The sequence below is a fragment of the Macrobrachium nipponense genome, chromosome 1, assembly GCF_015104395.2.
Source record: "Macrobrachium nipponense isolate FS-2020 chromosome 1, ASM1510439v2, whole genome shotgun sequence".
Classification (NCBI taxonomy): domain Eukaryota; kingdom Metazoa; phylum Arthropoda; class Malacostraca; order Decapoda; family Palaemonidae; genus Macrobrachium; species Macrobrachium nipponense.
In genome coordinates, this window is record NC_087200.1 from 193,562,806 (window position 1) to 193,580,305 (window position 17,500).

At 40.8% G+C, this 17,500-nt stretch overlaps 1 protein-coding gene across 1 annotated transcript in view; it reads left to right on the forward strand.

Moving 5' to 3' along the window:
• The first annotated feature begins 2,868 nt into the window (after positions 1 to 2,868).
• The window catches only part of LOC135219962 (prolyl 3-hydroxylase 1-like), a 39,811-nt gene continuing 25,179 nt past the window's right edge, over positions 2,869 to 17,500 (forward strand). The window contains exons 1-2 of the mRNA XM_064257206.1: positions 2,869 to 3,551; positions 16,855 to 16,947. Coding sequence (XP_064113276.1) covers positions 3,228 to 3,551; positions 16,855 to 16,947 — 417 coding nt within the window. The 5' untranslated portion in view covers positions 2,869 to 3,227. The remainder of the gene's footprint in view (positions 3,552 to 16,854; positions 16,948 to 17,500) is intronic.

The window sequence follows — 17,500 nt, forward strand, 5'->3', positions numbered from 1 at the left end:
TTATTCATCTCAGGTGCATCCAGATTACAGTAAAACATGCTATCAACCCTTATTGGAAACTTATTGCATCCATATCACAAAGAAGTATAAAAATTTCAGTGACTGTAACTGGAAAACAAATTATTGGCAAACGGTAGATAACCATTTGAAGTGCTTGTTAGTCATCAGTAAGCTATTGATTTGTATTTAGTCTGTTTGTGATGTTTATATGATAAGTTACTGACTTTTGTTTATGGCATGTTTTACTACAGTGTGAACTCACTCTTACACAGTTGCTCAGCTTTTTTTTTTTTTTTTTTTACTTTACAGGCAGTCCCTAGTTATCGGCGATCCGGTTTTATGGGGCTTGTCTATCACCATAAAGTAGGTGATTTGTGGTGCCATAACAGGGCGAGTTCTGGTTATCAGCGCCATAGTAGTAGAGTTATGGCGCCATAACATACATAACGGATGGAGCCATAAGGGGTGCTTTATGGCGGCGATAAACTGGTTATCAGTGCCATTATGGCACCGTAAATTGCGGAGTTGCAATTAACGGCAGTTTTCACTTATTGGTACAGCCCTGGAATGGAAACCCCTGCCGATAACCAGGGACTGCCTTACTGTGTCCGATTTTTTGCTTTCAATTGAAGAATATAAATCCTTAGGGTGCGGTCCATGAGAATTTAGAAATGGGACTTGATTGTTTCATTGAGTAATAGTAATAATGATAAATAATGATAGTAAATGTGAAATAGTTTCAGTTTTTTTTCTAATCATCATGTATTTCATTCTGCCACAGAAGCTTACTAAAATGTAGGTATACCAAATAAGGCATTGCTTTCCATATTGTCAATTCTAATTGAGCATTACATAGCCTGGTAGTTTTATCTTTAATATTGCGAATAACAGTTGTTATATAAAGTCTTTTAGCTGTACATAAGGCTTTATACATAGATAATTCAAATTTGTACAAACTCCATTAATGTTCTGGAGTGACTAAAGGTGTGGCATGTATTAACAATTTCTTTATTTTAGCCCATAATTTACATTATATATGAAAACACCTCTGTATATAATGCATATCGGTTCATGTTGCGTTCATATAATGAACAAACGTCCTATTATACTTGTGCAGATTACTTGTTCTATGACCAGTTAGCTCAGGGTGCTTATGCCATTTACTCCATCAGCAAGAGGAAGCCCGTTGCTACTACATCAACTTTGTTCATCTTGAATATGTACATAGGATTGTCTTATCAATTTCATTTTGCAAAGTGAAGGGCGATAGGAGGCTTTTTTTTTAGATTTACAGCATTCGAAGTGGAAAAAATTGCAAGGTGGCAAAAAGAATTACACTTACAGGAGCAATGATGCCAACCTTCTCAGTGATTCGCACATATGCCTATCTTACACTAACAGGCAACATTTTTGCACCCCTGGTGTTGCTTTCAAAGCAGTCAAGAATAATGTAAGCTGGTCACGAAGCAAAATGGAAAATTGTTTACAAGTAGATGACATTGCTATATTTCACACTGCATCAGACCTACTACATGCCAATTATTTAATTATCATATTAAAATTATATTTTATATTTTCTGTAAAAAAGGTGAGCCTTCTTATTTCATAAAACCATTAGATAGATAGATAATTAGTACTAAAATATTGAGCTGGAAATGAATTGGTGGTGGCACACTGTTTTGTTCAAGCATTAATGACATTACTAAACAGTTGCTTGTTGAAAATAGTGAGGAAAAGGACAACTTTGCTATATTTTATGCAGCAGCAAACCTCCAACATGGCCAGTGTATTCTGAAAAGATTTCCTCATTGGAGTTTTATCAAACTTGAGAAAACAGATACTGTCACGTTCTGTGAAAATGTTAGGTAGAAAAACAAAATGGTAAACTAAAAACAAGGAGGAAAGCACGTAATACAAATTAACAAAAAATAAAGTCTGGGCAAAATAAATGTGATAAGTTCAGTTAGAACACAAGCAAGGGATTCTCCAACAAGCAAAGAGAAAAATTCATGAATAAGGGTCAGAATCCCTATAGTGCTTGTGCTCCATCTGTAGATTATTTATGAAGTCTTACTGAACTTTTACCCATTTGCATTACTAGTTAAGAGGTTATGGAACATCATCAACAGCACGTAATGAAATATAATTTTGCTTGTTGCACTACATAAAAGTATTGACACAAACACTGCATCATTTTGTCAAAGAAGGGATACATTTTCATTTCATATTTGGGATTCATAATTGCTAAGATATTTTCTTCAATAAGATTTTCATTTGCAGTTTTTGAGAGAAACATGTAGTGATTAAAGCTGCGTGCAAGTTCTGTCAATCAATTTTTTATATGTTTCACCCTAGGGATATCATTTCCTGGTCTTATTTTCTGTAGGATTAAGTCCAAACATCAGCAGCTTTATTGCCACATTCTCTCGTTTCTTAGGCATTTTTCATGCAAGTAGTTTGCTGATGATAGGTACTTGTTCATGGTAAGTAGTAGCTAGGAATAATTTTCTGTGTCCTGAATGTGTCAGCAATTTATTGCATATACCCCAGGTGATCAGCCCAAGAGAATTCTATACACATTTTAAGAGTTCTTTTTTTCAGTCCTAACTAAACAGTAATTCTGCACAAGTAAAACAGTGGTTTGTTTGTTGCATGAATGTGTGATTTTTATTTCATAAACAAATATCTTCCCAACCTATCTCAATATGTCACGCATGAGGTATGTATTTATCATAAAATAAATTTAAAATTATTCTTACTATGCAAACACATGCACGCACATGTGTGTTCATTATGAAAAATAGACCTCTTGGAGAACCTATCACCCATTTAGAAGGAATGCAAGAAAACATGTGCAAGAGAACCATCTATTATACAAAGTGGAAGGTTTAATGATTTCATTGACTTGAAATTGCCAAATGTCATTATCTTGCAGCCATAACTTTTTATTGTACGTCTTGGATTAATATTTCATTATCAAATGTCAGGTCTTTTGTGACATTTTTAATACTCTGAAGAACTTAATACTTTGCAGAACTAGCACTGCAATTATAAAGGCTTCACTGGACGACTCACATAGCAAGGGTTTCAAGTCTTGGACAGAAAAGGACTTGGCTACAGATTAGTTTTAAGAGCTTGAGGCATCTCATACTGAACTAGGAACATCTATAAAACAGCTTTTTATTTGGGGAAATGAAAAAAAATCAGGCAGCAAGCATTTTCTCCATATGTTAACATTGCTTTATATCCTTTGCCAACACAGACTGATTCAAAGGATCTCTTTCTTCTTTCTCTTTCTTTTGTATATATCCTTACAGCCTGCTTCACCAGCTTCATCCAAAAAGAATACAAGCAAGGAGCTTAGGGCTCAAAGACTAACAGAAAAAGCTCGTGACCTGATGAAAGAGGCGAAGGGGAATCACTCCGAGAATCTCTCACAGATGGGAATCCAGGTCATCATGAGAGAGCGGGAACTTGGAGGGAAGCAGCGAGTAGTAGCAGATGGATTTGCCAGGCACTTGGAGTGTTTGGTATTGACAGAGCTGATAAAGGTATGTACCATTTATAAGTATTATTTTCATTTTTATAATAGGATTATGAAAATATGAAGCAAAAGGCAAAAAAGTAAATTCAAAAATTTTTTGAAAACTAAAACAAAGCATCGATTATCTGCTCTGATGTATTATAAAATAAAAACACTCATTAAAAGACAAAAATGGGATAGAGTCACTCCTTTTGTTGTTGTTAAGTTGGAGTATTTCCACTTGTTTTAATCCCTTTGTGTTTACGGGAACTGATTTAATACTTCTTCACTTTATTTATGGTATCAATAAGTGCCAGACATGAAGCAAAGATTTATAACATTGCTGTTTTACACAAGTAAGTTGCCAAGCAGTTACGTAGTTGAAAGCTTCCAAAATTCAAATTTTGTGGTGGTGCTGCCATCGTTAGTGTTGGTGATTGGGACCCACCCACTTTTGGGATAGCCAGGTACAATCCAGCAGAACCTCTCAATTCGTTTTCTGCCGGCTCCTGACCAACATCAGTAGTTGTATGCAGCCATTTCTTCATCGATCGGATATTTTCCAGGGTTTTGGTGAAGTACTTCTTCTTGAGAAGTGTTGTTTACTCTTAGGTTTTGCTTTTAGCATATTAGCTAAGTGTTATTATTTTTGCCATCATTATGTCTGATTCCAGTTCTTCTGGAATTCGGTACTGTTCTGATGGATGCGGGACCAGGTTGTTTAAGGTAGTTTATGATACTCATGCTAGTTGTATCAAATGTAGAGGGCAAGGTTGCTCTAAGGAGTTAACGTGCTCAGAGTGTAAAGGGTGGGATGATTCACAGTGGAATATGTATAGGTCTCATGTAGACAAGTTAGATAAGGATAGAAAAAAGTAGAGATAGTCTTGAAGCTATTCCTTTACCTGTAGAGGTAGAGGATAGCCCATTCCCTTCCACTCCTGCTCCTCCTGTATCACCAAGTCTTAGCCTCCTTCATCTTTGTCACGATCTCCTTTACCAGGTCCATGCATCCTAATACTATGGAGGAGTTATAGAGTTCCATTTGACGTCTGTGTGTGTGTGTGTGTGTGTGTGTGTGAGAGAGAGAGAGAGAGAGAGAGAGAGATGAGAGAGAGAGAGAGAGAGAAAGAGAGAGAGAGAGAGAGAGAGGGTGTAATTGGTGGTTGGATGGTTAACGACTGAATTGGCTGTTGGTAAGTTCTGGGTTGTCTGCTGGTGCTGTTGGAGTTGATTGTTAGAGTTCTGTGTTTTGAGTCTTTAGTCGGTCTTTGGTGAGAGCTGGTGATAGTAGTCTCAGCAGCAGTCTTGAAGGAATTGAAAGTCAGTTGAGTTGTGTTATTGATTTGTTGTTTGTTTGGTTTAGTTTGATATTGTTGCTTAAGAGTTGTTGTGCCTGTATTGTTAGATTTGTTGTTGCTATGAGGTTTTTATTGAGTTATATTTGAGTTCCTGTTGGATTGTATGTGAGTTGTTATGGTTGAGGGTGGTTGTTGGTGAGCTGTTGTGATTTCTTGTTGTTGTTAGTGGGTGTGTGTGTGTGGCCTTTTTTGTGTTTTTTTGTGTTGGTAATTGTTTGTGCAGTGGTCTTTTGTTGTGGTTGAGTTCCTTGTTGTTTGCCGAGTTGTTGAGTTGTGGTTGAGTTCCTTGTTGTTTGCTGTGTTGTTGAGGTGTGGTTGTGTTCCTTGTTTGTTGTTGTGTTGTTGAGTTGTGGGGTTGTGGTCCGTGGGTGTTGTTTTGTTGAGTTGTGGGGTTGTGGTCCATGGGTGTTGTTTTGTTGAGTTGTGGTCCTTGGTTGTTGTTTTGTTGGGTTGTGGGTTGTGGTTCTTGGTTTTTGTCTTGTAGTTGGTGGTGTCTCAGTGACCTCGGCCAGCGGACAGCACAGCATAACCTGGAGTATCTGGAGTTGGGTGAGTACATGTGTTTTTTTTTTCTGTGTGTAGATATAGGTCAATTGTCCTGCTTGTATTCTGTAGTGTAAAGAGGAAAGTGTGACTGAGGGTGGGTTTGGTAGCCAGATAGATTAAGTTTATGCGCGGGGGATTTGGCCGCTTGCTTTAAAGCTTGTTATCCCGCCGCAATACGTATACCATTGCCAGTCTTGAGTCTTGTTTTGACAGAAATTTTGAGTGTTTAGCTAATTTTTCAATAGAATTAGGTGCTTCTTTTCATTCTTTTGTGGATAAAGTACCAAGTGAGAGTGCAGTTAAAAGTGTTAGTCAGTTGTCTGAGGGGGTGGCTGTCCGACCTGCCAGTTCTCCTAGATGAAGGTCCCTATCCTTCTCATCTGATCAGGGAAGATGGCATACTGGATGTCCAAGGAAAGCTGGTGGGGCTTGCCCATGGGCAGTTGCTTCCTCTGTCGAACCTGTTGCGCACTCCCAGGTGTCGACAGAGTGCCATAGAAAAGGTGGCTCGGACAGTGCTGTGCGAGTGTCTTCAGACACGGATGTTTCTTTGCCAGACAAGAGGCACTTCGAATTAGTAGTGTTACCGCATGACCCCTAAGAGGCATTTGTCTGCCAACCTTTCGCCGCCATCCTGTCAAAGAAGTCTAGAGAGGTGGTGTTTAACCCGAAAACCTTCGTGCAGTTTTGGGATCAGCCTATAGATGTGCCAGCAGCCTGTGACTGTCATTCCCCATGGGACAGCCCTGAATCAGTAGGTTCTTTTGAGTGCCCAGTTTTGACGCCAAGGTGTACTTCATTTAAGCACAGAGAGTGCCATTCATCTCCTCAATGCTCTTCAGCAGCACCAGCACACTATCAAGCCTGCTTACAAGCTTTCAGCATCAGTTCCTCATTTAGAACGCCAGGCGCCTACTTCTTTTGACTAATTTCATTCCTCTGTAGAGGATCCAACTTTCGCCCCTCTATGTTGCCAAATGGAAGAGCTTATGGGGATGCTTCAGAGAAAGAAGACTGCCACTAGGGAGGATGACGACCTTACCTCAGTTTTGTCAGATGAGGAAGAGACGAACAAGACTCTGCTCTTTCTTCCACCTACTCTTTGCTACTTCCTAACGAATTTTTCAGAGGTTTTTGGAGCCTGAGCCTCCGACTTCCCTGGCCTCTACTTTTCTCATGAGGAAGAAAGTGAGCGGCAGTGAAGGCCTACCCAAGTTAGCCCTCTCTCCTTCTGCCAGGAAGGTACTTCTGGAAGTGGACGACTGGTTGACCTCGAAGAGAGAGATTGGGAAGGCTTCTTTATGTTTCCACCATCCAGTTTAATCAAGAAGAGACACTGTTTCACACCCACCGGGGAAGCTCCTTCTTTGGGACTTTCTGCCTCCTACTAGGGGGACTGATCTGGTTTGGTGGATGCCTCTCATTGGTCGGCATTTTCTCGTCACCGGAATTGGACCATCTCGTTAGGAACCTGTTTAAAATATTAGAGATTTTAGGCTTCCTTGCCTGGATCGTGGGAGCGTTGACAAGGAAGATTGAAGACTGTCCTGCACTCACTGAAGACTTTGCCTTGGACTGGTAGGTACATTCTGTCTTGCACAGAGAAGGTAGTCAGACATGGTTCTGCCGAAGCTGCTTCCTTGTTTACTATGGGGATGCTCAAAAAGCAGGTGCTGTGGTGTTTGTTTGTCACTAAGGGGGTTACATCTACCCAGAAATCAGCTCTAATTGTCCGCTTCTTTGAATAAGCAACATCTGTTTCCTCAAGATACAGTGAAAGACGTTCTTTTGGCAATACAGAGGAAGTCTACAACTGATCTTCTCGCCCAGTTGACTAAACGACCAAAGGAATCTTCGTCCTCTGTTTTCCCTCTTACAGCAACATCCTTTTCGAGGAGCAAGGTCTAGACCCCAGCAGAGACCCATGGTCTAACCTACGACCCCTATTGAGGAATCATCCATCAAATCAAGGAAGTGATTCGTCTTTCCTTTGCACCTCGGTTGGAGCAAGACTTCGCCTCTTTTGGGAGGAATTGAGTCTAGGGCACACAGCAACTTGGGTTGTCCCAGTTTAAAGGAGGGGTACATCATTCCCTTCTCAGAAAGACCACCTTTGTCTAGTTGCTGATCACATTAGCGGCATACTCAGTAGGGTCCGAGAAGTGATTGGCCCTCTTTCAAGAAGAGGAATTGATAATTCATAAGAGGACTATAGAGGAGGTGTTCGATCATTTGACAGAGGGGTTTTACAACAGACTCTTTATAGTCCCCAAGTCATCGGGGAGCTGGAGGTCTGTCTTGGATGTCAGTGGTTTAAATACCTTTGTTACGAAGACCTCTTTTCGTATGGAAACAAATTGCTTGGTAATGATTGTAGTATTTGGGGGCCAAGGTTTTCCAGTTTTGGGCGCTGGCTTTGGTCAATCTACAGTTCCTCAGGTTTTCACTTGAGTACTCTCTCCTCTAGTCAGGTGGCTGCACCTGATAGGAATCAACATCTCGTTGCACTTAAACGACTGGCTTCTCCGTTCTACGTCACATCAAGAAGGACTTAGAAAGAACACCCCATCTAGCTCGATGATTGGGCATTTTAGTAAACATCCAAAAATCTCAGGTTTACTCCATTACAATAGATTCTTTATTTGGGAATGAATCTGAACTGTCAAGCTTTTCAGGTTTCTCTATTGCAGAAAAGAGTAGATTTGTATCTGCAAACAGTCCATCAGTTCCTAGCCATAAAGAGTTCTTCAACTCTGCAGTGGATGAGCTTGCTGGGAATGCTGGCCATAGTAGAACAATTTGTGAACTGAGGCAGACTTCACATGAGGCCTCTTTAATACAGCACTATGTACCTCAAGTCAAACTGGTGTTGGAAGACACGGCCAGACACTAATTTTTCCGATTTCAGTAGAGATAAAACAAGGCCTCATTGTTGGTGGTTTTTTTCAAAGGAGAAGCTGCAGGAAAGGATCTTTCTAACCCCTCTGAACCCCAGCCTAGAATTGTACTCAGACACATTGGATCTAGGTTGGGGAGCATTATTAGGAGACAGATGAATATCAGGGAAATGGATGTCAGAACAATGATCCTTCCACATCAGTGTCAAGGAACTGTTAGCAATTTTCCTGGGACTTCAGAATTTTTCTCATCTGGTCACAGGAAAAATGGTAGCGATTTACTCCGAGAACACAACAGCTCTGTCGTATGTTCGGAAGCAAGGAGGTACCCACTCCTTCTCACTTTATAAAGTGGCCAAGAACCTTCTTTGGGCAAATTTGAACCAGATAAAGCTGATCCTCCCCTGTCTTCGATTCAAGGGAAAGATGAACATCCTTGCGGACGAACTGAGTCACTTAAATCAAATACTCCCAACAGAGTGGACTTTAGAGAACATTTGCCTAGCTCTATGGAAGCCATGGGGAAAACCTTCAATACATCTCTTCGCCACGTCACGGAACAGTCATCATCCCCTCTTCTGCTCTCCCGTTCCAGACCCTTTAGCCTGGAAGACAAATGCAATGCTCCTAGATTGGACGGGCCTAGATGTTGATGCCTTTCCCCCGTTTGGCATGATCAGAGAGGTGATAAACAAGTTCTTGTCTCACCCAAACGTCTCCATGACTCTGGTAGCTCCTCTTCGGCCCAGAAAAGAGTGGTTCATGAACCTTCTTCACCTTTTTGTGGACCTTCCCAAGACTCCTGCCACAAAGACGGAGTCACTACTCCCACTTCCTCAGATATCATCCAAGGGGCGGGGTTGTTCTACTCTGGTCCTGACAGGATTCAGACTGTCAGGAGCCTCCCCAGAGCGAAGGGATTTTTGAGGAAGGGTGCAGATGCTATTGCTAGAAGCAGTAGAATCTCTTCTAGCAAACTCTTTCAGTCAAAATGTCCGTTTTTTTAGAAGATGGTGCAGAGAAAATCACGTCTCTTTTTCTGAGATGACTATAATGCAGTTGGCAGACTTTCCTTTATTTAAGGAATACCAGGAAACTAACTTCTACTGCTGTTAAAGGGTATAGGTCTATTCAAAGTTCAGTCTTCAGACACAGAGGACTAGACCTTTCAAACAACCAAGATTTAAGTGACCTATTTCACTCCTTTGGCACGTCAAAGGTCTCTAGTCCAGGCATAGTGGCATGAAATTTGGACATACAGGGGGTCCTCGAGTTACGACGTTGATCCGTTCTTACGATGCATCGTAACACGAATTTCAGCGTAAGTCGGAACATTGAAAAATACCACATGATTTAATGTAAATACCTATCAATAAACAACGAGAGAACAATTCCTTACCTTTATTAGTTTGATTGGCTTGCACACTGGAGAGGAAGCTGCGGTGCTGGAGAGACTGGGGGAGGTTAGTGAAGAGAAAAAAGAACCTCCATAAGTTGCTGGAGATGCTGAGGCAGATGATTCTTGAGGTGAGGCAGAACATACTAGTACTGGAGATGCTGAGGCAGGTGGATTCTTGAGGTGAGGCAGAACATACTAGTGGAGATGTTGGGGGCAGGTGAGTCTTTAGGTGAGGCAGAACCTACAGAAGGTGCTGGAGATACTGGGGCAGGTGAGTCTGGGTTAGCAGAACATCAGAAGGTGCTGGATTAGCAGAGGCAGCTGAGGTAGAGGGTACAGGATCTTCTGCAGGCTCTCTACCTTCTTAAAATACTGCTCCAGGTTAGTCTGAACAGAGAGCGACCTCTTTTCATCCAAGATCTCCTTGTAACACTGCATTCAAATCCATGACGGCCTCTGGAAACCCTAGGAACCTGTCCAAGTTGGGATCCTAGAGCCTCAAAAGTTGACAACGCTTGCTGCAACTCTGCAAAACCTCTTATCAAGTCCTGCCTTGTGAAAGCCATTAGGCTCTGGGGTGGGTGCTTCTTCTTCTTCCTCTATTATCTGCTTCTCCAGTTGTATCAGGTCCTCAGCAGATAACTCCTCGCCATGAGACTCCAGCAGCTCTGTAACATCATCAACCTCCATCTCCAAATGATTTCCTTACTCAGGGCAACAACGTTCTTGACAACTAGCTGAACTGTGTCCTCAAACCCATGGAAATCATTCACAAATTGAGGACAAATTTTCTTCCAGACACCATTCATGTTGTTTGCTTAACCTCCTCCAGGAATTAGCAATGTTCTTTACAGCATCAAGGATGTTGTAGGATTTCCAAAAGTCCTTCAGAGTCAAGTCCTTCTTGTTTCAGTTGCCTGTAAAGCCATAGCAATTGTCCTTCGTAGGTAGTAGGCCTTGAACGAAGCAATCACTCCTTGGTCCATAGGCTGTAAAAGGGCCGTGGTATTAGGTGGAAGGTAAACCACCTTGACATTAGGGTTGAAGTCTCCCAGCTGGGCAGGGTGGTCCAGGGCATTGTCCAGCACTAGCAACACCTTAAAGGGGATACCCTTGGAGGCGCAATACCGCTCCACACTTGGAACAAAATGGTTTACGAACCAGTCCTCAAACACTGCAAGTGTCACCCATGCCTTCTTGTTGGACTTCCAAATTACTGGTAGTTGACCCTTCCAAATGCCCTTGAGTGCCCTTGGATTTTCAGCCTGATACACCAACAAGGGCTTCAGTTTGAAGTCGCCAGCAGCATTACCCCCAAGAAGTAAAGTTAGCCTCTCCTTGCTGGCTTTATGACCGGGTGCTGACTTCTCCCCTGGCGATGTAAGTGCGGTTAGGCATCGCTTCCAAAACAAACCTGTCTCGTCTACGTTTAAACACTTGCTGAGCAGAATAACCCCCCTCCTTAATTATCTCAGACAACGCTTTAGGAAATTCACTCGCTGCTTTCTCATCCCCACTAGCAGCTTGCACCTTGCAATTTAAGGTTATGGTAATTGGCCCTAGCCTTAAATCGCATAAACCAACCCCTACTAGCGCCAAAACAACTCTTCACTTTCACTTCCCTCCCCCTTTTCTTTTTTTCAACGCTTCAAACAATCTTTTCGCCTTCTCCTGAATCACCATAAGGCTGACTGGATACGCCGTTGATTTTGGTCTTCCAACAAAGCACCAATAACCTTTCCATTTTCAATTATTAGACCACTACGCTGCTTAGTTATCACTGTCGCTTTCATAGGAGCAGATCCTTTCACATGTTCAACGCATGCGCTCTTTATCTTTGATAATGGTAGCAACGGTCGAACGGCTAAGGCCAAGCGAGCGGCCAATGTTTGTTGGCGTTTCTCCTTCTCGGATCGCTTTATAATGTCCACTTTAATTTCCATGGTGATGGCCTTTCTTTTCTTCGATGCACTACATCAGAAGAGTCCGCCTTGCGCTTGGTTGGGGAGCCATAACAAAGAGCAAAAAAGTTACAAAAACGATACAAACACGAGGGAGAGAGAGGCAGTGTAAACAACCAAAATGGCGTATGGGCGAGGACTGAGCGTAGCGAAGCGACGCCGTCCTCTCCCCCACAAAGCGTATTCTTCCGCCGTGCGCCTGGAACTAGTTCGCGTTTGTTTACGTTGCTTTACGACGCTAAACCGCGTAAGACGGAACGACGCAAAATATTATTTTTTATATATGGGGCGCGTTCGTAACCACGAAACATCGTAAGTCGAGACCAGCGTAACCCGAGGATCTTACTGTAGTTCTAAAGTGGCTCTCAACATCTACATTTGAACCTCTTCGTAATCTCGCTGCAGAAACTAACACAAAAGACTTTTTCTTAGTAGCTTTGGCAACAGTTACAAGCTTAAGCAGCAAAATCCAGCAGGACAATGACCCATACCTACATACAGAACAAAAAAAAAAAAAAAAACACCAACACGTACTTACCAAACTCCAGATACTCTGGGCTAGGCGGTGCTGTCTGCGGGATATAGGTAGGCTATAGGCTAGCCGACACACAACCACCGCCGAAATAACCAAACACAAACCACCCAACTGAGGACCCACAACCCCACAACAACTCAACAGCCCGACAAATCACTGCAGACGAACACCAACAGCCCGAAAGAACACGACAACCACACAACTTACCCCAGCACAACAACCCGCCAACACCAACAATGCCTCAACCACCACTCACAGACACTGAAAGCACTACCAACTCTTAAAACCTCACCACAACCAGACAGACACGCACAGCAACTTTACAACCCCAAATCAATCAAATAACACATCAACGGACAAGACTGCTGCAAAACCAACTTTATGCCTTCCACGAATGCCTTTACTTCTTACGACTCTCGTAACAGACTCCCACTGATATATTTACAGAGCACCACAACAGACACATGCTTCCGACCGCCATTTAACCCTCCCAATATTTATTCTTCCACCAATCTCTCTCTCTCTCTCTCTCTCTCTCTCTCTCTCCTCTCTCTCTCTCTCTCTCTCTCAACCTTTGGAGACGTTGTCAAATATAAAGTACTATCATTACTCCTCCATAAGGCGATGGACAATTGAGAATTGGGATTCAATGAAGGAGATGCAGTGTGTTCTCTTTCTGTCTTTTCTCATCCTGAATGAGAATGCAGCTGTGCCTTGACTCGTTCATCATTATAAACAATCTAATGGATATCCTCGGCCTGGAGGAAGAAGAGAGGCTCCCTGTGTCCAGTAAGGGCTCTGTGGTACTACATGAGGAGAAACCGAGAAGGTTAGAGGACCCATCAAACGATCTCTGGTGTCTTGGTTAAGAATCCTTCACGCTCTCTCTCCAAGAATGCCCTCTAATTCTTAAGAAGCCTTATCACCGAGGCGCATTCGCAAGTGCTATGAAGACTCACTTTTTCAGAATCAAAGCACATGAGGTCTGAGCTGCAGCTACTTCGTTAGCATTCCATCACAGTATATCTTTGGCCTCGTTCTACAGTTTGACCTTCTGGAAGTGAAAGTCAGTTTTCACCTCGCATTATCTAAAGGACGTTGAAACAATTTAAAAAAATTTGTTATACTTTAGGACTGATCTCTGTGGCTGGCATGGTATCATGAGGAGTGGCATACTAGTCTGTCCCTTTTGCTATCTTCTCATCTTGGGTTAAGGTGTTGAGTTTTTGGGAAGCATGGGGGTACAACGTACCTAGAGTACCCTTCAGTTTCTATTTGAGTGGATGGGATTGCGGTTTTTAATCTAGTGTAGGTGTCAGTTTATTGAGTTTCTGGGTTTTGTTGCGCCCATGGCAAGGGCAATGTTGCTTTTTCTTTGTCGTTTCACCAGTGTACTGCCATGAAACCAAAGTCCCCGCTAAGTAGAAGATACTCATGGCCAATACTGCCAAGTCTTCTATGATTTAAGAGAGATCCAACCAGAGGCAGTAATTACCTGCAGCTGCTCTCTTTAAGGTAAGGTACAAAAGCATTCATGCGATTCCAGCAATTATCTATTTCAAAGCCATTACTTTTCTATAATGTCTTGGAGTAGTTAGTCCATGATTCCCAACTCCTTTTAATGTGGAATCAGCTATTTAACTGCTTGGTAAGTTACTTGTGTAAAAATGACATTTTTATGATAAAACTAAGTTTTACACAATACATGTATACTTAACAAGCAGTTACATAATCAAAGCCCTCCCTCCTCCCCAGAGATGGAAGTGTTTTTGCAAGAAAACGAATTGAGTTTCTGTTGGATTGTACCTTGCTATCCCAAAGGCGAGTGGGTCCCAATCACTGACATTAGCAATGGCAACGCCACCGCAAAATTTGAATTTTGGGCTGCTGAGGTGGGAACTTTTCAAGATCTGTAACTGCTTGGTAAGTGTATTGTGTAAAACTTAGTTTTATCATAAAAATAAAAATTTTTTCAGGCAACAAAATAGGATTAAAGCCAAAATCAGAAGCACTCCCAAGCACCAAGACATTAGCTAGGTAACATACCCCAATGAAAAAAGAACGTATATTTTAACATCATTAAAATATATAAAAAAAGGAGTAATCTTTGTATAATATCCATAATAATCAGCTGCAATAAATCAACACTGTCACAAATTCTCAAAAGGATCAAGAATGATTAATAACTCGTTAGTTACCACTTCGACACGTCGGTTAACATATGATATTGACAGAATTAAATACATAATGTAGAATTTGCCCATTTTATCACTTCCACAAGAAATCAAGTGAAAATGGCAACATGGCAAATAATGAGGATTGTTGAGGCTTCAAAGGGCATGTGTGTGGTGCAACTACCTGTCTTTTCTGTCTGATAGTCTAGATACACATGCTTTCATTGAACATTGTCAGTTTTAAAAAATGTGCAGGGATAAAGTATGAGTGAAGAGTACATTAACTATTATGACAGTTCTGCCTGTTGATTTTCCAGTGCAGTCTACTGTTGATGTAGATATGTTGGTACATAATTAGGTGGTCTAAATCAGAAATCGAAGTCTGAAATATGGATTTAGTGCCTCATGTTTTTTGGGAAATTATGTTTGCTGAAGGAAAGGAATAAATGACTACTTCTGTTTTGTACTAGAAAGAATGATCATTTAAGTGCTCCTTGTGAAGCAATTGATCCCTTCACAGTAGGATAATAGAATCTCAGACCAAAGTAACAGTGTAGTTTCCCTTTCCACTATTTTGCTGGTTGCTTAAATGGGGGTTAATGAATTTTCCACCCCGTATGTACATTGTGAAATCTTTTCAAGGAAGCACGACTGTTCAGATTGCTGAGGCTGATGTTCTTCACATCATTTGTACCACAAGAGAAGTTGTGGACAGTCTCCTGTCCCTCCTGTTATAAGCTTCTTGGGGCTGCAAGCCTTTCATAATTGCTGTTTGGGAGATTTTATAACAATATGCAAGTTTTATAACTCGTGCTTGCAAATTTCCATCTATTCTTCAGGTCACAGGTTATAATAACCTTTGTAGTTTATTGTCACATGACTGGAATTTGGGGTTTGTAGTTCTTACCAGTACTACTAAGCTTCAAAGCCCTTAATTGGCATCCTGTTTTTGTACAGTATTGTAGTGCATTGTAACATGACTTTTAACAATCCACAACAGATCACTAAACTAGGCAAATACAGACCTCTCATTGTTACATTGTTGCAGTGAAGATGAAGGACCTACTGGCTTTACTTATCCAAAATCTCTCGAGATAGCTTTTTTCTCTCAAAACTGATCAGAAAGTAAGCCTTGGCTTGCATTTTTATAAGGAATTAAAAGTAAGGAGCAAACTCACTGGTAAGTCTCATAAGTTAAATCTCCCTTTTGTATTAATTTTAACTTTACTGAATTTTTTGGAGAAGGCAATTCCACCTTCCCATGCTCTGGGAGAGACTGAGACAACATTTGGGGATGGCAGGCTGGAGACCAGTTGATCAGACTTTGTGTGCCTACTAGTGTGCTTGATGGATTGCTTGAGAATTCTTATATGAAGACAATGTATTAGGACTCTCATTCCATCTCTTAGCTGGGAGAAATGTTTCAATTTCATGATTCCTTGTTCATAGTTTAGAACTCCTCTATGTTCTAGTGAGAAAACCACTGGGCTTTTGGTATGTCTGTTTTTTAAGCTATCTCTCATTGTTCAATGATCTTGTTATCCATGGAATTAGGAGTAGATCAATATTATTATTTGTTAGATAGACGTATGGTCCCCAAACAACAATGTACCACCTTGTCCATAGTGGATATTTTGCACACTTTCACTATCCATCACGTATATTTCTCTTTGTTGAGCATCATCATGACTTAAAATTTTCTGTTATTATGCCAAAACAATCGTGGTCTGTATTAAAAATAATTATGCTAGGTAAATGCAACCTCACTGTAGACTTGAACGGTTTCTCAGTCAAAGTAAAGCAGTGGTTTTTACTTGGTACTGAAAGGTTTTTAAGATATTTTCTTACGTATCCTGTAACTAAAACTAACGTCCTCACATCCCCTATAGTTGGTTGGTTCTCCTTCTGCTTCAGTTCACTGAGGCAGATATGACATTTGTGGCTAATGGTCCTCAAGGAATACTCAGCAAACACCTCACTGTACCAAAAAATAAAACATAGAATGATTAACTAGTGTGATAGGAACCATAATTGTCTGTTTTAAACAATGATATTGTATATAACAAAAGCGCAACAGGTATATTTGATACAATTCAGTTTCTCTTTACTTACGTCTTTTTGAAAATAAAGGTATTTAAGTATAACCTACATGGAAATGTTATTGTGAAGATCTAGCTATGGTATTAAAACAAAATTTTGATATATACTGTTTCCAGTTCAAAATTACTTATAAGGTGAATTAGTGTTCAAGTATAGTGTAAATATTCAGAACAACTTTCATTCCGGCCCCGAAGTAGCATGATACGTACTATGTGTCTTGCTTTTTGAAATTGGATGTTGGTTTTACTTTTACTGTGAATTGTTCTTTGAAAAAATTTGGGTTAATACAGCTTTTCTTTATTAATAAATTCTTTCAATAAAATGTATCTCTTGACTCAACTGGTTTATTTCTTCACAGTTGGCGTCCGAAGAGAACAATGGCTACAAAGGAGGGAACCCCCACACACAGTCAGAGAGGTTCTTTGGAGTCACGTTGGGCAGGACCGGAATGGTAAGTTGATTAACCCTTCTAGCCAGGAAAGAATGAGAAGCAAAGTTTTTTTTTTTGCTGGGGATGAGGAAAAGAAAGCTAAGTAATGTGTGGGCTGGGGAGGCAAGGTGATAGAAACCAGTTACACTGAGGAGCTGGCACATTGAGCCAATGCTGAAAATAGCTTATCAGGCTCACCTTGAAATAGCACTCTTTGTGTAAGTCTTGTAGCTTGGCGCGGTTCTCTCTGAGCATCTGCTGGATTTACTTTGGAAGGAGGAGTTTTTGGTATCTGGATATGCTTGGTCTAAGATTTAATTGATACCACATGAAATATAACATTTTCAGCAGGGTGCTCACTAGTGAAAACCTCCATTACCCGAAACTTGGTGATTTATGGTGCTTATGTGGTTAATGGTGCTGATAACCGGTTAATGGCACCATAAATTGCTGCTAGACAAGAGCCATAAATATATAGAATATATATATATATATTATATATATATATATATATATATATATATATATATATATATATATATATATATATATATATATATATATATATATATAT